At 53.3% G+C, this 20,473-nt stretch overlaps 1 protein-coding gene across 1 annotated transcript in view; it reads left to right on the forward strand.

The window, feature by feature from the left end:
* Window positions 1–11: 11 nt before the first annotated feature.
* Window positions 12–20,473, forward strand: part of COL27A1 (collagen type XXVII alpha 1 chain) — a 144,573-nt gene continuing 124,111 nt past the window's right edge. Inside the window, exons 1-4 of the mRNA XM_023531042.1 lie at window positions 12–2,998; window positions 4,913–4,983; window positions 8,326–10,055; window positions 17,783–17,836. Coding sequence (XP_023386810.1) covers window positions 2,967–2,998; window positions 4,913–4,983; window positions 8,326–10,055; window positions 17,783–17,836 — 1,887 coding nt within the window. The 5' untranslated portion in view covers window positions 12–2,966. The remainder of the gene's footprint in view (window positions 2,999–4,912; window positions 4,984–8,325; window positions 10,056–17,782; window positions 17,837–20,473) is intronic.

Here is a 20,473-nt window from a genome sequence, read left to right on the forward strand (position 1 = left end):
GGCACCAGTAAGCACATTGCTGACTCATTTTCTCCAGAAGACCCTGTGCCAGGGTAGATGCCAGCGGTTGGTAGAAAAGTAGTGCCAGGTGGGCACCCCATAGTGGGGCCCAAGCCTTGGACAAGTAGGTGGGCATCATGCTGCTTGGTGGCTCAGCCTCTCCCTTCTCCTGTCTAACTGCCTCCCTCACCACAGTGGGGCTCCAGGTCCTGTGCCCTCTGACCCCTGCATGCTTTCCAGCTCTGCTCCTCCACACCTCTCCCCAGACCACTAAAGTGCCCTATTGGTTAGTTAGTAGTGGGAGACTCACACCAGTGGGAGGCAGGCTGCAGGGCAGAGAGAGCCTTGTCATCAGAAAATGTGAATCCCGATTCTGCCCTGTGAGCCTGGGCAAAGCTCTCGCCTCTCTGCTTCTCATTTCCATCATCCACAATATGAGCATCTTGATCCCCAGGTAGCAGGGTTTTGTGAGGATTAATGAGACCGTGCTTGCAAAGAGTTTAGAACAGTGCCTGGCTTGTAGTAAGTGTTCAAGAAACGGCAGCTGTTATTTATATTATTATTCACTTCATCTTGAATGGATGTGTGAGTCAACTGGAAATTTCAGGGCTGCATCCTGTCCAGACAGATGACCTGTCTGTGTTCCGATGGAAGAGGTGTAAGGTGTGAAGAAAGGAGCTTGGGTGTGACCGTCTGGCCACATGGGGCCTGGCCAGTCCATGGAGGCAGGTGGGACAGGTCCATTCCCCATTGCTGTTCTGCGTCCTCTGGGCAACGTCCTTCCCATCTTACCCCATGGGAGCACGGCCAAACCTGGAATCCTCAGGGCCGCTTTCCTGGTGTGTTTCAGCACCCCGGCCCTCAGTTCTGAGCTCTTAGTGGATGTTCAAGTCGGTATGGGGTTCCGAGATCCTCGTGTGTTCCTAGGTAACAAGGATGGAAGGAAAACCATGCAAGCCAGCTACAGGTTCTGGCAGCCTCATGGTCCAAGAGTGGCCACATTTGGTGTACTGGCAGAGGGCCTTCCTCAGGGGAAAGGAACATTTGGGTTCCCTTCCTGGAGGGCTGTGTGGCCAGGCTGTATCTCCAAGGTCAGGCTCCTAGCGCGTGGCTCCAGTTTCGGCTGCCTCCTGCCCTCTCTGGCCCTTGTGCTCTGGTCTTCCCGACGTTCTGGAGCCCTGGGTTCGCTGAGCCAAAGCCCACAAGTCAGTGGTGAAAACAGAAGTCTGGAAGAACAAAGCCCTGAGCCAGCGCAGGCACTGAACGTTATTAGCAGTAGCCTAAACAGGATTGGAACGGGAGCAAAAGGATCGTCAGGGCCTCCCTCTGGGAGCCAACTTTCCAGGCCTGGAGCTCACTGAGATGGCTTGTTGGCTCCCCAGGCTGCATCTCCGTTCCTGTTGGTGAAGCCTGGGACTATGGTCTCTGGCAAGTAGGAAGTCCCTGTTAGTCTCCGATTTCTTCTGCATGGGAGGCAAGTCAAGTGTCAAGGACTGTCTGTCTGTTAAGTAGTAGTGTCAGATGATGTGAGTCACTGATGTGATGTGTAGCTTTGGGCAAGTCACTTCCCTTCTCTGGGCCTCAGGTGCCCATCTCTACAACGAGGGGACATCTGGCCTCTAGATGACCTCAGAGAGCCTTCTCCCACTCTACCCCTGCACTATTATACTTTGGAAGTTTATTGGTCAAGTACACACAGAATCCAGGTCTTAAGTGGTCAGTGGCATTTTTTGAAGTGAATGAATGGGTGGACAAATGCTTTTGAAAGAGGCCTTCGGGGCTGAAAATCTCATTAAAAATCATGGTGTTAGAAAGCTTAATTGAAGAGAAGATTCTGGTCCCATTCTCCCTGTGAGTCTTCTTTCTCCTGAACTTTGGGAATTAAAAATATTTCCCCCTAATATACCCTCTTATTTTCTGCATAGTAGTCACCTTGACATAACCACAGCAGGTAAAATTGACTGAGAACGACATTTGCGGTTCTTTCACCTACTCCTCTCTACCTGGCCTCTCTTTAGCAGCTTGGGAAACATTCTAAGAAGAGTGGGTGCGACATAACACAGTGAGACTCAAGGAGTGAGGGCTTGTGCATGGCAAGGGCTGGGAAGAGAGGGGGCTGGAAGGAAATGGAACATAAACCAGTGAGGTTGCAGGGACACTGGAAAGTGAGGAGCAGTGTCTTCTGAGGGGGCATTCTCAGGAGAAATGAGTTTCTTTGTCCTCTAAGTACTGCTGAATGAGAGAAAGTTTAGTCAATTTCTTGATTGCAGGACTTTTCAGAGCCTTTGGTGTGCAGTCGTGCTTTGGGAACTGCCAGGACTGGGACACAAGCGATAGCTCTTCTCCAATATATCTGGCTATAGTTTCCTGTGGTGTCCACCTGGTGTCCACCCGGGAAATAGTACTGAAGAATTGTGACCCTAGAGCCTGCCCAGGGTGACCTTGAGGAAGTCCACGTCCTCCCTAAGCCTCAGTTTTGGTCAGATCAAGCAAAACTGCCTGTTTCTTTTCAGGGCTGATGAGGCTGCCATTTGCTTCAGGTGGGCAGGTCATGCTGGAAGGTCAGCCTGTGCTCTTCTCTCCAGGCAACCCCAGGGCAGCTAGGCACTCTGACCTTTAGTCTTTGCTGGTGCTGAGCTGGAGGTGAGGCCTGTGGAGGCAGGGAGGAGTGGCCCCGTGCAAAAGGCATTCTCGCAGCAGCGGCAGCAGGTTCGGAGAGGATGAGAAGGGACCAAGGCTTATCCGAGAGCAACCCTGGGAAAAAAGGTGGGGAGATCTGCTAGAGTTAAGGCTTTGAGAAGACCCTTTAAAAAGTCTTATACCAGGAAATATTCATTCCTCCTGCAAAACGTGCTGAATACTTACTACATGCCTGCTAGGTGCTGGGAACACAAGAGTGAACAAGACAGAAGTGGTCCCTGCCCTTCAGGGACCTGGACTACAAAAGAGAAACAGGAAAATAGACAATGGCCACACATAAGATCCCTGCTGTAGTGAGGTATGTGCAGCAGGCTGTGGGAGATGACACCCAGGCTGGAACTAACCAAGCTAAAGAGTGATGTCTAGAACAGACGCAGCATGCACAAAGGTCTAGAGGCTGAAGAAAGCTTTCTGGGGATCACCATCAGCGTCCGAGGGCTGTTTCAGCTAGTTTGCCTCATGTTGCAAGTAACTGAAGACCCAACTCACACAATGGAGGGGAGTTATTACCTCGCATATCAAGGGGGCCAAAAGAAAAGCAGTAATAGGGTCGACTAATTTAGCATCTCAGGTGTCATCGGACACCCACTATTTTTTCATTCTGCCATCCTCACATAGTCATGGGGCTTGTTACCTCATGTGCACAAAATGGCTGTACATCCTCACTCAATAACATACAAAAGCTAGATGAAAACCTCTCTGTCCTTTTGAAATGCTTTCCCAAGGGCCCTGACAGGCCTCCTTCACATCTCTCACTGGCCACATTTGGGTCATATATGCATTCCCAAACCAGTCACTGCCATGGCAAATGAAATTCCCAGGATTACCTTAGACTTATCCAGATTCATCCAATGTCCTCTGAAGTCCATGTCTCCTTGAACAAACAGGAAGGCAGAAGGGCCGTGGGTAAGTAACCACTGGTGTCTTCCACAGCATCCAGGTCCGGACGACTATTGATTCTAATTGCAATTAAATTGGAGTACCTACTAGTCAATCAGAGGGTGTGAGCTTATTTTCCAAGTCACCAAGGGAGCTGGGAAGAACCTGGAGCTCCAGAGATCAACCCCTGCAGACAGGTTTCATAGATTACGTGATTCCCCGAAAGCACACCATCCTAGCTTTCCTCTTGGAAGCAGATCCTGGGCCTTTGTGTCCCAGCCTTAGCCTTCCCTACCCACCCGTCACAGCTCTCTCGGCCTGCATCCTGGCCAGCCATCCCTGGCCACGTGCCGCCCTCCCCTTTGCCTACTCAAGGATCAGATGCCTTAGGTAGCTTCGGGTGTCACCAGTGGCTGCTCCCACAGGAAGGTGAAATCGGATTACCGCCTCTGCCCATCTTGGCAGGAGCTTCTGAGCAGAGCGTTAACTCTTCCTGTCCCCAGAGTGCACGGGCAGCAGGGCTAGTCTAAGGAGCACTTGTGTGACTGGCGGCAGGCCAAGCCTTGACATGCATTAGCTTATTTAATCCTCATGAATGGTCTGCAAGATAGGGAGTGTCAGCCATGTTGCAGAGGAGGAGACAGACTTAGGGAGGCTGAGCGACTCATCCAGGGTCACACAACTGGTGAGCAATGGGGCCAGGTTTGCGTCTGGGCCTGCCTGACTCTATCATCTTCTCTCTTATCTTCTCCCATTTTCCCTCTGCGTGAAGTCAGCCGAGCAGCTTCCTTAGCACACGCTGGTCCTGGTTAAATGGTCTTCTTCTGCTCCCTGTCTTGGGCTTGGAAAGTGATTTTCATCTGTCCTGCCCTTTGAGGACACGTCATCCAAGCAGACCGACTAGTCTTCCCACTGAACTTTCAGCCCTGGCTCTTGCTCATTGGGCTTCAAGATCATGAGGCCACCATACAGATGGGGAGACTGAACCCCAGAGTTGGCAGCAAATTTTGAGCTGGACCTTGGGTCTCCTGACATGCAAGGCAGGGCTTCCTATCCACTGTTTCCTGCCCACGACCTTGGTTTATCATTCTGTAAAAAGCAAGGTTGTATTTGTATCATTATAAGCAGTTCCCGCCCCCAAGAGGTTGTACCTAGAGTCTCAGGAGCGTGGACTGTTCTAATGGGGTCCTAGAGCCTGCAACCTTGCTTCTCACCTTTTGTGGCAAGACTGGGGTGGGGCCGGGGCTGGGTGATCTACTCCCAACTCCCCAGCTGGATCTGGGCCGAGGGGTGGAAGCTGATGCCACCTCTGCTTGTGTCTCCTGGTCTCTAGGGGGTTTCTCTTCACCTGGATCTTAGTTTCATTTGCCTGTCACCTGGCCTCCACCCAAGGAGCTCCTGAAGGTAATTCTCTCTTTTTGTCCAGGGGGAGACAAGGGAGGACAGAAGGGATCCCAGAATGTAGGAGTAGGAGACATCCGTGCTCCTATTTGGAACTCAATGCCTCTGTTTTCTCATCAGTAGAATGGAGTCAGTCATTGGCAAATTCTCCCTGGGCTTGAAAGAATCACATTTGATGTTTTATAAGGGGTAGGAAGGGCTCAGCGCAGAAATGCGGAAAGGTGATTCTTTCCTTTCTCTCCGGGGCACAATTCGAGTAAGTCACTTTTGGCTGGTAAGCCTCAGTTGTCCCTATCTGTCCTGGGACAACTGTTGAGAAGAGTCACAGAGGCCATGACTATCATTGCCCAAGCCTGTGACCTGCCCTCCCCTCTGGTGAGATCCTGCTTTTCCTAACTATCCCTGAGGAGCTGTCCAGGGGGCCTGGGCAGCGGTGGGCTGGCTACACAGCTGCCCCTTGAAACTGAAACCTCTCCCACATCTGTTTGTCAAGCAGCCACAACGCCTCTTAAAATAGCAGCCCTTCCCCCTCCTCCACACCCGCCGTGTGGGGAGCAGGCAGCCGGGCACTCCCAGAGCCCCTGTGGCCTGACCGGCTGCCGGGCAGGGATTGGGCCCCCGGGAGAGGAGGGTCGTGCCCGGAAGAGACTCCTGCTGCCCGTCAACATTCTGTGCAAATGTCATTTTTTCCGAGCTTGCTGTTTCCCCCACAAAGTAGGTGAACAGCTGTCCAGAGTCCTGAGTCAGGCACTGGGGGTTGGGGAGAGGCCGGGGCTGTGTGGAGCCAGGTTTATGTAATAAAGGGATCTTGCTGTGGCCAGCTGGCTGGGTACTTCCATCTTGGCGTTGTGCTACATTCATTCTTCTGTCCCCTAGCTCCTCACCCCTGATGGGATTCTGGCTGTGTCTCCACCCTGTGTTCCAACAAGTCTGAGGGGCTCCAGCACAGGATAGTGGCTAAGAACAAAGACCCTGAAGCCAGGCGGTCAGGGTTCAAACCCCAGCTGTGCCCTTTATTATAAGCTGCGTGACCTTGGGCACATTATTATAGCTTACTTTTCTGACCCTTATTTAGAAAGTGAGGATAATAAATAGTACCTGCTTCACAGATGGTTGAGAGAATCAAGCAAAAAAATGCATGGGAGGCACTCGGTACATAGTAAGTGCTCAGTAAATGTTATTTATTATTGTTAATTATATTATTTACCTGGAAAGTTTGGGCAAAAGCAGCCCTTCTCTGTCTGCTGTGGAGCCCACAGTGGTCAGAGGCTCCTGGAAGCTCAGCGATGACCACGTCCGCCAGCCCCAGGTCTCAGAATTTGGGGCTTTGCCCCTGAGCTGATGACAGTCTGCAGGGGAGATCTAGAGACTGGCCGGTGTCAGCTTTGAAACTGGCTTGAAGAGGATGATAAAGGAAACCTCATCGGTGCTCCCTGGCAACCTCATCGGTGCTCCCTGGCCTGGCCAGTTGTCACTTCCCCTCGGTGACTGCAAGTGGCTGTAAGCTGCTGTATGCAAGGAGAGAGGTGTGCAGGTTGGAGGCCTCTCCAGGGCTGCTGAGGTGGGACAAAAGGAGGGGAGAGGCGGCTTCCTGCCCTTACCTCTTCCCTAACAAGTGGTTCCTCCTTTTTAAGTTGTTTATAGTGAGTAGTACTTTGTGATAATATAGGGGTTTTCAGTGATTAAAACAAAATACACTACTAAGAGAATTTTTAAGCAATGGTTTATTTTAGCATAGGACCTGGGGCTAGACAGGTGGGGGAAAGGAGGAATGTGAAGGGAAATGAAGGCCTTTCGGCCTCAGGGAGAAATAAGGTCTTCGACAAGCGACTAAACCAGCAGTCTGCAGCTATAGAGTTCTTAGAGAATGCTGTTAGCACTTCGTGGCCATCTCCAGGTCGGGTTTCCCTTGTCTTACAGGCAGGGAGACCGAGGCCCCAGGGTCAGAATGAGACTTGGGCAGAGGTACTTGGTGCAGGGTATGGGTGAGGAGATGAAGGAACCACCATTTCATCTCCCGACAACTCTACGATATAGGCATTCTTTGTAACCCCGTTTGATGGTGCGAGGAGCTGAGCCTCAGAGTCCAGACTCAGGTGGCCTTGTCTGGCTCTAAAGTCCGGCCTTCTGACTCTAGAGCCTGCTAGGGAATCGTTACGCTGCCGTGTTGCCAGCGCCCAGGTTCTCAGTTTCTTCTAGCCCATGTAGCTGTCCATCCATCCATCTGCTCATCCATCTGACAGTTGTCAACTGAAGGCCTCCTAAGGGCTTCAGGCTGCATTCAGCCCAATAAACATCCCTCGCGCTGCATGATGAGAGAGAGAACATTCCACACGGAGGGGTTGGGGCGCTGAGCTCAGGGAAAGGGGCCTAAGGACCTGACCCAAGCCCCAGTCCCGGAGGCAGCCTCTCCTTGCCTGCCGAGATGGAGCTTGGAGTCGGCTTCTGCAGACTCTGGTAGCTTAGCTGCCCAAAGGAGGTCGAATGGCCCGTGAGGCGAGATCAGGATGCCTTTCCATAAACACCCTGGAAGCCCTCCCCTTCCTCTGGCTAGCCCCCCTGATGTAATTACTGGGCGGATATGACCTGCCCAGGCCATGGTCTGCCAGAGGACAGAGGTTGCAGGGGTGCCTTAATGACTTCCTCTGCTCTCTCCAAAGCCACACAGGGAGGGGGAGTCATTGGAAGTGTCCTCTCCTTTATGTGCAGATAGAAGCTCCCCGGAGCCTGCTCAGGCCAGACAGACCTCAGGGGTGGGAAAGGGGCTGGGTAGGTTCCTAAAGGTGGAATCTCCAGTGACGTGTCCATTCCTGTCACCCTGTTCCTTCGCTATGGAACTGCTTCTTGGAGGAGATGGCTTTTGAGGCAGAGAGAACGGGAAACAAGTCGCACTGGGCAGCCTCTAATCCTTTTAGCACTAGCATTTGGTGATTATCATCTTTTTAGTATTAATAGTTATTGTTTGAAATGCTTTTTTTGTGCCAGGCCCCTTTTTCCAAGTGTAGTAGCTCATTTAATCCTCACATCATCCTTCTGAGTTTGATACTACTATTATCCCATTTGATAGATGGGAAAACCAAGGCACTGAAGCCAGGAGGCTAGTAAGTGGTGGTACTGGAATTTGAACTCAGGAAGTTTGGCTCCAGAGTCTGTGTTTTTTACCACTATATGCAAAGATCACGCAGCCAGCCGAAGGATTGCTTCCAGCTCTGCACTCTCAGCTAAAACCCTGAGGCAGCAGTTAGCGGGGGGTGGACTGTCCTCGCCGCCTGTGCTCCTACAGGGGGGTCTGGGGCTGGACCAGGCCCTGACCGTGCCCTCTCCCCCTTTGCCTTCCCTCTCCAGATGTGGATGTCCTCCAGCGGCTGGGCCTCAGCTGGGCCAAGGCAGTGGGTGGCCGGAGTCCCCCACCCCCAGGAGTCATTCCGTTCCAGTCAGGCTTCATCGTTACGCAGCGGGCCCGGCTCCAGGCCCCCACGACTGCTGTCATCCCTGCCGCTCTGGGCACAGAGCTAGCGCTGGTGCTGAGCCTCTGCTCCCACCGGGTGAATCATGCCTTCCTCTTCGCCGTCCGCAGCCGGAAGCACAAGCTGCAGCTGGGCCTGCAGTTCCTCCCCGGCAAGACAGTCGTCCACCTGGGGCCCCGGCGCTCCGTGGCCTTCGACCTCGACGTGCACGATGGGCGCTGGCACCACCTGGCTCTGGAGCTTCGTGGCCGCACAGTCACCCTGGTGACGGCCTGTGGGCAGCGCCGGGTGCTCGTCCCACTGGCTTTCCACAGGGACCCAGTGCTTGACCCTGAAGGCTCCTTCCTTTTCGGAAAGATGAGCCCACATGCGGTCCAGTTTGAAGGTGCTGTGTGCCAGTTCAGTATCTACCCTGTGACGCAGGTCGCTCACAATTACTGTACCCACCTGAGAAAGGAGTGTGGACAGGCCGACACGTACCGGCCCCAGCTGGGACCCCTCCTCCCCCGAGACTCTGGCGCATCCTTCGCCTTCCAGACCAGCCTTGCCCTGCTAGGCCTGGAGAACCTGACCACTGCCATGCCAGCCCTGGGGTCACGGCCAGCAGGCAGGGGCCCCAGGGTGACTGTAGTGCCCACCACACCCACCAAGCCTCAAAGGACTAGCACCACAGACTCTCACAAGCGCGTCCCAGTGGGAGACCCAGCCCATACCCCACTGTTACCTGCCAAGCTGTCAGCCAATGAAGTGCTTTCTCCCATGCACCCAGCCTCTCCTGCCAGCTCCGCCGCACCTGTCCAGCCATCACAAAAGAGCACAGTTGCCAAAATCCCCAAAAGTCACCCAACTAAGCCTTCAGCCCCTTCTTCGATCGTCCCTGTCAAAAGCCCCCGCCCCACCCAGAAGGCAGCTCCACCTTCCTTCACAAAGTCAGCCCCACCTACCAAGAAGTCAGTGCCACGCACTTCCCACCCAGTTCCTGCCAGAGTTTCCCATCCTACAGTGAAGCCGATCCAGAGGAATCCTGTTACGCCCAGACCCCCACCACCCAGCGCCCGGCATCTACCCCCCGCCACTGGTGCCTCTAAAAAGCCCTTTACCCCAGTTGTCCAGACTGAGGCCAAGATGAGCAGCCATGCCAGTGTGCTGGCCCCTGCCCGCACCAGCACGCATAGACCTCCCCAACCCACTGTTTTGTCCCCATCACCTGCCCCTAGTCCCGGTTCTACCAGGACTGCTCGGCTTCCAGCCACAGCGATGCCTCCCACACTCATGCCTGGTTCACTCCCCACTGGAAGCAAGAAACCCACTGGATCAGAAGCCACAAAGAAAGACAGACCCAAGAGCAGCCCCCGGAAGCCCATCCCCCTCAGACCCGGGAAGGCAGCCAGGGATGTCCCGTTCAGTGAACTGACAGCAGGGCCCAGCCCCAGACAACCCTGGCCTGGCCAGCAGACCACCCCGGCCCCGGCATTGGCCCCAGCGCAATTCTTGTCCTCCAGCCCCCAGCCCACGGGCAGTGGCTATTCATTCTTCCACCTGGTGGAATCTACGCCTTTCCCGCTGCTGATGGGACCTCCAGGGCCCAAGGGAGACTGTGGTTTGCCGGTAAGACTGGGTGAGGTGTACGTGTTGCATGGAGTTTGAATGGGTGACAGGGCCAGTGAGGTCAAGTGGTTGTTCCTGGTTAGGGAGGAGGAAGAGAAGCAACTTAGAGCAGGGAGCTGGTTATGGGCAGAGTCTTGACTTGAACCCAGGTCCCTCACTCTCCACCTGTGCTGTGTTCATGACTGTGCATCCTGCTCTGGATTCGTGGTCCAGTGAACCAGACTGGTCCGGTGGCCACCTGCAGGTGAAAAGTACCCTTGGGCTTTGGTTGGCCCAGGCCCCAGGTCATTCTTTGCTAACCTAACTGTAAAGGTCAAGTGGCTAAAGGAAAACCATGAACTGTCTGTCTGGGTCTAGCTCCTGACTCCTGGAGCTGAGCTCCCTCGGCCCAGCAGCTTGTCTGGCAGTTTCGGACAAAGGTCGCACATGGATAGTCCTGAATGTTTTGTTTGGCACACGCAGCGTTGTTTAAAAATATTTAAATAAGTTACTAACATTTTAAAAATGTGAGAGATTTCTTATAAAAGACCCGGTGATTAGCTTTTCTTGGAAGGCGAGAGATGCAATGGCCCACGGGCCGTGGCCAGGTCAGTGCCGCCCCTTTAAGACAGTCCCCAGGTCTAAAGTCCCGATTGGGTCTTCTAACCCTTTCTTTTCACTCGTTGATATTATCTGCCTGGCTCCTGTAGACATTTGATTTGTGGCCCCTGGTAGAGGAGTTTAGGGTGAAGAGAGTCAGGATTGACCCGAGTAATCAAGGAAAGAAGGAACATTCCACGTGTAGGAAACATTCTCGGGGTCAATGCCTCTGGCTTGCCTGGGACTGTCTCCAGGGGCAACGACCTTTCTGCAGCTGGAGGCCAATTCCTCTGGGCGGGGAATGATGGGCTGCAGTGTGCAAAAGCTAGGGCTTCTGCTCTGTTCTCCTGCCTTGGCGCTGACCACTGTGTGGTTTCTTCCTCCTGGGCTTTATGTTTGATGTTAGGCTCCCTACAATGTGGAGATGGTGACGGATGCTCGGGATTCCGGGCCTTACAAACACACTTAATAAGTTTTAATAATCATCAGGAATAATTTTTATTCAGCCCGCCTCTAAGGGGACCGAGGGCCTGTTTTTATTATAACCATATTGTAGAACTTATGGAAATTGTATGCATTGCTTTGCAATTATGTCAACGTTCCGCTCAAGTCTCGTGTTCTGCAGTTGGCAGGGTAGAGAGTTGATAGCCGAGGAAAGAAGGAAGAACCTTTCGTGCCCCTCCAGGCCACAAACCCGACTCAGGCACCAGGCGCCTCGGGCACTGACAGTGCAGCTTCCCAAGCTGCGTGGGCACTGGCTCACTGGCTGTAAGGTTGAAAGGGGGTGAAGTCTCTCCCTCTGCCAGAGGGTGGTGAGGTTCGGGGTCTCCGTTCTGCCCAGTGGAGGAAACCAACCTTGCCTCCCAAGTTGTGTGTGGTATGGAGAGAGGGGATGGCTGTGTCTGAGCCACCAGAACTGCAGCAGGAATGGTGTTTTAGGGCATAGAATCTACCTTTGGGCCTGGCAGATGCCCGAGCCACGTACTCCCCGCCCTCCACGGTTTGGTGATGTGGGTGAGCAGGAGAGGAAGCCTCCGTCCCGATATCCTCCATGAGCTTCCCTGTGATTGGAGTCCTGTGCAGTGATTAGGTGCGTAGGCATCGTTCAGTCCAACCCTCCTCAGTGGGCAGGTGAGGAGCCAGGTCTTGCCCAAGGGCACATAGCATGTAGGAGGCAGAGTTGAAGTTTACAGCCCTGCTCCAGACTCCGGCATATTCCATCCCATCCATCGGAATGTTCACTCTGAAACTCGGGGTGAGTGGACTCAGAGCTGGGAGGCTGGGGGTTTCAGAGATGTGTCAGGCCCTATCCTTGGCCTCAAAGGAAGAGCTCAATGTCTAGAATCTTCTGTTTCTATCCCTATTATGTTTATGAATTAGTTCCACGTGCGTGGCATTTCCCTTTCGGACTTTGCAGGAACTGGTTCAGGAGGGACAGGATGTGTGTGTTAATCCCTGCTCTACAGAAGAGGGCTCAAAGGTTAGAGGGACAAAAGATTTGGTCAGGGGCATCCAGTATTTTCTTGCAAAAGCTGCGATGCAGCTCCAGACCCCTGACTTCCAGGAGGGCCATGGTTCTTCCTGCTCCTCCAGCCTTGTGGGCAAGAGGGAGGACTGCGGTCCGCGCAGGTGGCATCCTCCCTCCTGCACCGTCCTGCCCCTAATCCCACCCTCCCCCAGCTTGGAACCTAGACTCACTCCAATAGGAACCCAGAAGCTTCCAGAAGCTTTGTCCAGTCCTCTGTGTGGCAGGGGGCCAACTGCTCATTTATATTTCACTAGATACCGGAAATTATGTAATCAAAGTGGTATCTTTGATCAGTGATAAGAACTCATGTTTCTTTTGTCCTCTCTTATCCGCCTCCAATCTCCACAAGCATTCAGAATCTCATCCCAGCAGAGCAGAAGCTATGCTGCCTGGGGCACAGGGCTTAATTGTCCCCAGGCTGGAAACATGCAGATCTGGGTTCAAATCCCGTGTGGCCCTAATTCACTCTCAGCCTCAGTTTCTATAGAATGAAAGATAATAACAGCAAATTGAGTGATCTCCAAGGCTACCTTGGGGATCTAGTTTGCTGGGTAACTTGGGAGCTTCTTTCCTCTCCCTGGGGCTGTCTCCCCTCTGTGACATGGCTTTGGAAGAGCTCCCTCCTTAGAAATGACTGCAGGGACTTTCAGAGCCTGAGAGGGGTGCCATGGCTGTGTCTGACTTGTTCTGCATGGTTCTCGAGGGGCACGAGACAGACTGGCAGAGGCTGAGACAGAGCTCTGGGCCCGGGCCTGCCAGGAGTTGTAGCCACTGAGTGAGGGAGCTCTGTGGGAGCCCCAGGAGCGGGGGGAGCATGGAAAAGCTGAGCTGGGCCTGGGCTGGGGAGGGGCGGGGAGGCTGCGGTTCACAGAGGCTGCACAGAAGCTGCACAGAAGCCCCACGCCTGGGAGGAGGCGAGTCAAGGCCTTATTTATTCATGATCAGGCTGTTGGCATTTGCACTTGCTTGTACTGTTTGCAGGCGTCACCTCGGGGGAGACCCGGCCGAGGGCCTGGCCTACAGCAGATGCTCCGTGACTATCTGCGAATGAAAGAATCTGATCCTTACAAAAAACAGGTTGTTCTGACTCCCAGGCCCGTCTCCTTGAGGTTACACAGATCTCTGCTGCTGGTGGGATAAGGAGGCCACATGGAATGTAAAAACCCACAGACTTTAGATTTGGAATGACCTGGGTTTGAACCGTTTCCTTATCCAGCCATCTGTCCTTTCTTTCAACAAATGTCGATCGCCTTCTCGGTACCAGGTGCCGTGTGACCTTTGGCAAGTCACTTAACCTCTCTGAGCTTTAGTTTCCTCCTCTGTAAAATGGGGATGCGGTACCATCTATCTTTCCAAGGTTGTTGTATAGATTGAGTGAGATGAAGGTGGTAAAGCACCCAGCACTAGAACCTGGGTGCCAGTGGATTGTCGTGGCTGATGGTTGAGGTAGGGGCATCGTTGCATTAAGAAAAGCAGGAGGGTTTGAACACGGGCACTTTCATCCTGTTGGCAGTTTCGAATTGGGACTAGATCTTGAGAAATTCACTCCTTACACTAGTATCACCTAGAACCCAAGAGAATAGAGGGATATTTTTGTTCTGTTCTTAGCTTATCGTTTTTGAGCTTCTGTTCTGTGCTAAGCAGTTTGCATGCTGTGTCTTACAGCTCGAAGTGGGGAACAGGGTAATTGAGAGTTTAAGGAGGGGATGGACTGTTTACAGAGCTGTGGGCAGCATCAAAGGAACCATATGGGTCCAACGTAAATGTACAAGGGGAGGGGAAGGTGTTACCAGAACCCGGGAGAGTTAAAACATGACCAGGGGTCTCTGACAGGAGCTGGGGCCAAACTACAGCACAGCAGGGAGGGAGCAGGGAGAGAAATACTCTGCCCACTCTCCTGCAGTGGCCTCCCACTGGCCCAACGCAGCCAGGAGCAAAGAGCAAAAAAGCCTGGGGGGTTCAGCTTCCCAGGGCACAGAGTAGATCTAGGGGACAAATGGAGAATAACCAACATACATGTTATCTTAGAAGAAGAGTATTACATCCATATTTTACAGCTGGACAAACTGATGCCCCAAAGCACAAGGAGATGAAGTGACTTGCTCAGAGCCACGTGAAGAAGCCCTGTCCCAGGAGGCCCTTCCCTGAGACAGAGTCAGGGGAAGACACAGCATCCTGAGGGCTTTCCTTGGGCATAATCGTGAGCTCAGGTGGTCAGAGATGGGAGGACCCTCTGAGGTCTCCTGCCTCCCCCTCTGCAGGCTACAGGCACTGAGCAGAGGTCCAGAGACTGAAAGTTCATTGTGAAGGGTCACCTGGCAGTTAGCAGCACACTAAGGATTGGACTCGGGTCTCCCAGATCCCAGACCTGTGAAACTTCTTGCCTGCTGCCAGGGACCATGCTAGCCAGGACTTACTTTTTTCTACAAGGCTTGGCAGGCGGGCTCTTGCAGTTGGACACAAGGGTGGACTTGTTCCGTGGGACGAGGTTCCCTAGGTTTGGCTGTCGGAGGCCAGGACCCTTGGGGGAAGCCTAGAGTGGGGGCTTGGTTGTTTCCATGGTTCTGTTTGCATGAGCCCTGAGCCCAGGCCTCTGTCCATCTCCCCCAGACAGGCCTGAGGCCCCTGTTCCCCTCCCCCTCAGCTCTGGGCCCTCTCAGAGGCCCTGTTGTTTGCAGCGTGGAGTGGAAAATCCCACCCCGGCCTTGTGAATCATCCCAGAGTCACCCGCTCAGGCTTTGGGCCCTGGAAAGAAATGGCAGCATTTTTCCACTGCATGGAGAACAGGCAGGGTCTCAGATCTGGGGAGAGGGGGCGCCCACCCTCATCCGCTAACAAAGAGCACTGCGAGGGGAAGAGCCAGGCCTGTGGCTGCAGCTGGGCACGGGGCATCCCGGTCTCAGGTCGGTAAAGGAGGGCCGGCCGGATCTACAGCTGGGGGCTGGGCTGCCATGGCGAGGAGTCAGGCCGTAGACTGACATCACCCGGCCGGGCTGTGGGTCCCAGCTGGCACAGAGTCTGCTCTGCAGATGTTGTGGATGAGGTCAGACCCCAGCTTGGATGTCCTCGTTTCTAGGGCAGAAGAAATGCCAAGAGGGAGTGTCCAGGCCTCTGTAGTTGTGGCTCTACCAGGGTCCACGAGGGAGCGTCCTTGGAGCCCTGTACAAGCCCGTCGCCCCTTCGGGCCTTGGCCTGCTCTGTGAGATGGGTATGATCTCACTTTTCTTCTGCCAGATATCCTAGAGGAGGAAATCACCACCAGCCTGCAATTCAGGAAGTGCTAACGTTGGGAAGCATCCAGAATGCTCATTTCGAAGATGCCCACGGAAGGGAGGGGAGTTACCCCATGTTGCACAGCCAGTCAGAATACAGCTGGTCAAGATTTTCTGTGTAGAAGTAGCCTAGGGTAGGAGAACAAGTCAAATGGCCTTGGGTTGAATCGAGGCTCTGCCTATTAGCTGTGCAACCTTGGACGAATCGCTTTGCCTTTCCGAGCCTCTCTCTGGTTTCTTATCTGTTGAAAGGGCTCAGTACCTACAGTAACGCTTAGCCTTAGCCTCTGCATTTCCCTTTAATTCTAGTTCACATGAAAGAATAGGGCCACGGAGAGCCTTCTAGGAAGGGAAATCTTTTGCTCTTCCCGAAAAACAGATGTGAGGAGGGTGGCTTAAAATTTCAAGCTGGGGAGGTTCCAGCAGCTTGCTTAACAGAAACAACAGCTAACTTTTTGGGCATTCGCTATGTGCCAGGCAGCAGGATTAGCACTTTTTATAGGTTATCTGTCAGCTAGGTGCTATTATATCCTCGTTTTTGTAGTTAAAGAACGAAGCCTTGGATACTGAAGGTTACTTGCCTAAAGCCACAGAGCTAGTAGGTGGGGGTGCCCCGCGTGAAGCCAGGGCCCCAGTCTTACACCATAGTCAACTGCTCCCTGGGGAGGAGCGGAAAGTAGGCTGGCCCTGGATCCCAAACCTGCAGAACTGGACATAGGACTAGAGACTGTCCTCCCAGGCCCCCGGGCTCTGGATGACTGCTGCAAATTTGGCCAGCAGCGCCAGAGGCTTGGAGGTGGCTGCTGGGACTTGGCCTGAGGTCATGCAGCAGCCGCCCCCACTCCTCCATCCGGGGGCCCTTTCCAGTGACCCTGGGGCTTTGGTACCCATATCTGCCTGTCTGGATCTCTCTTCTGATTTTTATTCATGGACGAGCAAGCACGTGGTGTTCACAGGCCAGAACTGTGAACCAAGGCTGCCCAGCGTGAGGTCTGGATTAATTACCAGCCAAACCGTACTGGGTTTTCAACACTGATTTTAACTCTGGGCAGGAAACCTGGAATCTCATTGATGGTTATTTGAAACAAATGAATTCCCCAGGCCTCACACATCCTCGAAAGCCTGGCTTCCTTCGAAGGCTCCGTGTTCAGTTCTTCAGATCAGGCGCTTGGTTAATCATCATGCACTCCTTGGGGTAGACGGAACGGTAGCTACTGAACCTATTGTAAAGGGGAGCAGCGGAAAACAGACAGGCCGAAGGGCTTGCACAAAGCGCAAAACCGAGATTTGAACAAAGGTCAGCCCATGGTTTAGTACGTCTGCTTGTCTGCCTCCCTTACTATGTGAACGGAGGAGCCGTGAGGCCAGACAGGTGCTCACTGAATGCCATGTTGCAAGGTTAGGCTGTTATCTTGCGGGAAATGGGGAGCCATCAACTGTTGATGAGCAGGGGGGTACTTTGGGAAGGTGAACCAGGCTGTGTGGAGGACTAGAGAGGGAAGAGGGCAGAGGTGGGGAGACAAACAAAGGGGCTGTTGCAGGTTCTTGGGGAGCAGTGATGAAGGATGGGCCAGGCTGTGGCCATTGGAATAGATGAAACATTTGAGTGACGATTACATACAAGACATTGTGTTACACATTTACGGTCTCTCGTTTCGGTAATACTGTAAAAAAGTATGTTATTATCCCCATTTTATAGATCAGGCTGGTTAAGGAACTTGTCCAAACCCAGCTGCGAAGTGGTAGCCCTGGGATTTGAACCCAAGCCTGTCCGATGCTTGTGCTCTTTATGCGATACTGCATCTCCACGGCGCAAAGATGCTCGGTGTCACCTTGGAAAAGTCCCTTCTCTTCTCTGGCTCTGCGGAGAACTTGGCTGAGCTCCGAAGTCTTTTGCTGTTTTACTTTATCAAACATTTGGCTGAGCCCTGGGGAGAGAGAGATGACTCATATCCTATTAGTTCCTTTGAGGAGACCATGGTCTGGTGGGAGAAGCAGGCTTCTAAGCAGACAATTCCATGATAAATATAGTGGCCTTCAAAGCAGAGAGAAAGAGGGAGACTTGGCCCAAATTGGAGGAGGAATCATGGAAGGTTTCCTGGAGGAGGTGACACTGTAACTAAGTTAGCTGAGTAATAAAAGACGAGAGCTTTAAAGACTGAGAAATAGCAGCTGCAAAGGCCCGAAAACTCCCAAGAGCATGAGTTCCCCAGGCAGGGACCTCAGGAAACCCCTCTTTTCAGCCATGGGATTTCCATGCCCAGAGCTCTGGACAGGTTTGTTGAATGAATGCTTGAACCCATTCTCTACTACTACTTGACACTGATGCTGTTTTGCTTTCTTTTCAGGGTCCCCCTGGGCTGCCTGGGCTCCCTGGAGCCCCCGGTGCACGGGGGCCTCGGGTAAGTGATCACACATCATCCTTCGGAGCACTGGTTGGCTCTCTGGCCTGTGTCCCACTGCTGCTGAAGTCCCAGCTTTGCTTTGTGTTCTCAAACTGTTCCCTGCCTCTCTCTGGCATTCATTTTCTACTTTGTCCATTGGAGTGGACTTAGGGCTCTTAAGGGCACCGTGTGGACAGACATGCCATGAGACAGCGATGACCTCTTGCAGGGTCTCAGTTGTCATTGCTGCCTGGGGCTGAGAAGGGGTGTCTGCAGATCACATCCCTGAGCTTATGGGCTCTGGGGCTTGTCTAGGAAAAAAAAAACCTGACTTTGGAGGACATGACCCTCACATCCCTCTTCCCACCTCTGCAGGACCATTCTGGGGTAGGGATGCTGACATAGGCAATTAGACAGGCCATGCCAGGGAGGGGGTGAGCTCCCTGTGCTGAAAAGTTCAACTGGAGGCTGAAAGATGGCTTGGCAGGGCTGCACTGGCCGATAAGAACTAGCCTGAGCCTCTGGATGAAGAACAGCTCCTATGTATTATGCCTCCCATGTCACTTAATGTTGACTTATGTGATCCCCTCTCCCCCAGAATCCCCATGGGTCAGTATGATCATTCTCATTTGGGGGATGAAGAAATTAAGCATCTAATAGATGGCAGAGCAAGGACTGGAACGAAGTCTCTTAACCATATGCTGGGACCCCTCCCTCTTGCAGGGAAATCCGCCCCCTTCCCAAGAGGACTCAGACCCACGGCGCCTGGCATCTGTGCCCAGGCTGAATCAGCCTTTCCCACGCTGGGTGCCTGGCGAAGCCCTGGCAGAGATAGCTGCCTGGGGCATATTTTTAGCTCCGAGGCCAGCGGATGGTTCTGGTTATGCAATTACTCGAGCCCTAGTTCCCTCCAGACCTGGCCCTGTGCTCCCCAGGCCCAGGGCTCTGGAATCTGCTCCATGCAGCGGTATTTCCTCCTGGCTTTGGAGTCTCCATGCAGCCCATGCCCAGAGCTGGGGACCACAGAAGTGCTATTGACACTGCTGGCCACGGGACCTTGCAGCCTGGGACCAGGATGAGGCCCTTTGACCCAGCATTTCAGGCCCAGGCAGTCTGCCTGTGCCCCCACTCTACACTCCTGAGCCCTCCAGCCTCTGGAGCGTTGCTCAGGCTGTCTCCTAGACCTGGCACACCCTCTTCTGCAAACTCCTCCTCCCTCCATGGCTCAGATCAAGTGCCAGCTCCTTTTCCGACGACCAGCCCCTTCTCGAAGCTCCTACAGCACTTTATCTGCCCTTCTGGATGGCACGAATCCCTTTCTAAAACTCATATTGACCTCTGAACTCTGTTTACGGAGCTGCATGTGCGTGATCTCATTCTATCTTCCCAGCCATCATGAGAAATAGGTTCCAATACCCCCATTTTACAGGTGAGGAAACTGCGGCTCAAAACATTTTGGTTACTTTGGGTAAAGTCGAACAGAGTAAATATCAGAGCCAGGACTGAAACAAAATCGTCTGACTCTAGAGCCTGTGGTCTTAACCATCTGTGTGCTAATTTTTCCATCTGCTTGGCTGAGCCCCACTGGGCTAGAGACAGGCCCAGCTTTCTGCTTTTTCTTACATGATGCCTAGCAGAGTGCACTGTCTGTGGCAGGTGCTGGACAAATGGTCACTGATGAGCTCTAGTCTGGGAGTCAAGAACACGTCCAACAAGAAGCTGTGTTATCTCAGCCAAGTTCCTTCCCTTTTCCGGGCCTCAGTTTCCCCATCTATAAATCATGGGATCCTGATAAGGCATTCCCAAGGTTCCTCCCAGCTCTGACATTCCATGAGTGAGTAAATGACTCTCCTGACATCCATCGCAGTCTCGCCCATCATCCTGTTTCTGGACTGGAAATTCCATAGATCATAAAATTCCAAAGATAATAGAATGCTGGGATTACACAATGTCAGCTCCTCTCTGCATAGATGGCAGCTCTGGTACTCAGGGCGGGGCAGGGCCTCACCTGAGGTCAGTGGCATGTCCTTCCCGCCTCCACATACTCCTGTCATTCATCGAGGGATATTGGGGAATCCCTTGGCCCTGCCCCCATCCGCCTTTCTGGGCTGCAGCATTTATAGAATTGGTCTGCTTGGCTCCCACTCAACTATGTGCTTCGTTTCTCTGCAAGGCAGTGGCTGGAGAGGGATGGGGAGGTGGGGGTGGGAAAGCAGGAAGCCCCCATCTTCATGAGCTGCAGATGTGGTAGCCGAGTGCTCCGGCCCATCGTCTTTGGGGCAGCTGGGGGCACAACTGGGGAGACATGGCCACCCTTGACCTGGTACAGCCCATGCCTTGTTCTGGGGTGTGATCAGGTGCCCCTCCTCGAACACCCCCACCCAACCTTTGCCCAATTCAGGCTGAGCTCTAAGATTAGACCCCAGAAGTCTGGGCTGGGGTGAACATCTGGGGTCTTCCAGGTTCCTTAGAGACCACTGGGTCCCAGTCATTTGTAAGACAGAGAGACTGAGGCTGGGGGAGGGGAGGCTCAGGAGCGATTCCAGGTCTTGACACTTCCTAGTTACGGCCCTGTGGCAACAGACTGTGTTTGGTGGGATGTTGGGAGGGGTTGGAAGGCTGATGGTTTTAGAGGGATGATCACCCATGACACCA

The sequence above is a fragment of the Pteropus vampyrus genome, unplaced genomic scaffold (genome assembly GCF_000151845.1).
Source record: "Pteropus vampyrus isolate Shadow unplaced genomic scaffold, Pvam_2.0 Scaffold61, whole genome shotgun sequence".
Classification (NCBI taxonomy): Eukaryota; Metazoa; Chordata; class Mammalia; order Chiroptera; family Pteropodidae; genus Pteropus; species Pteropus vampyrus.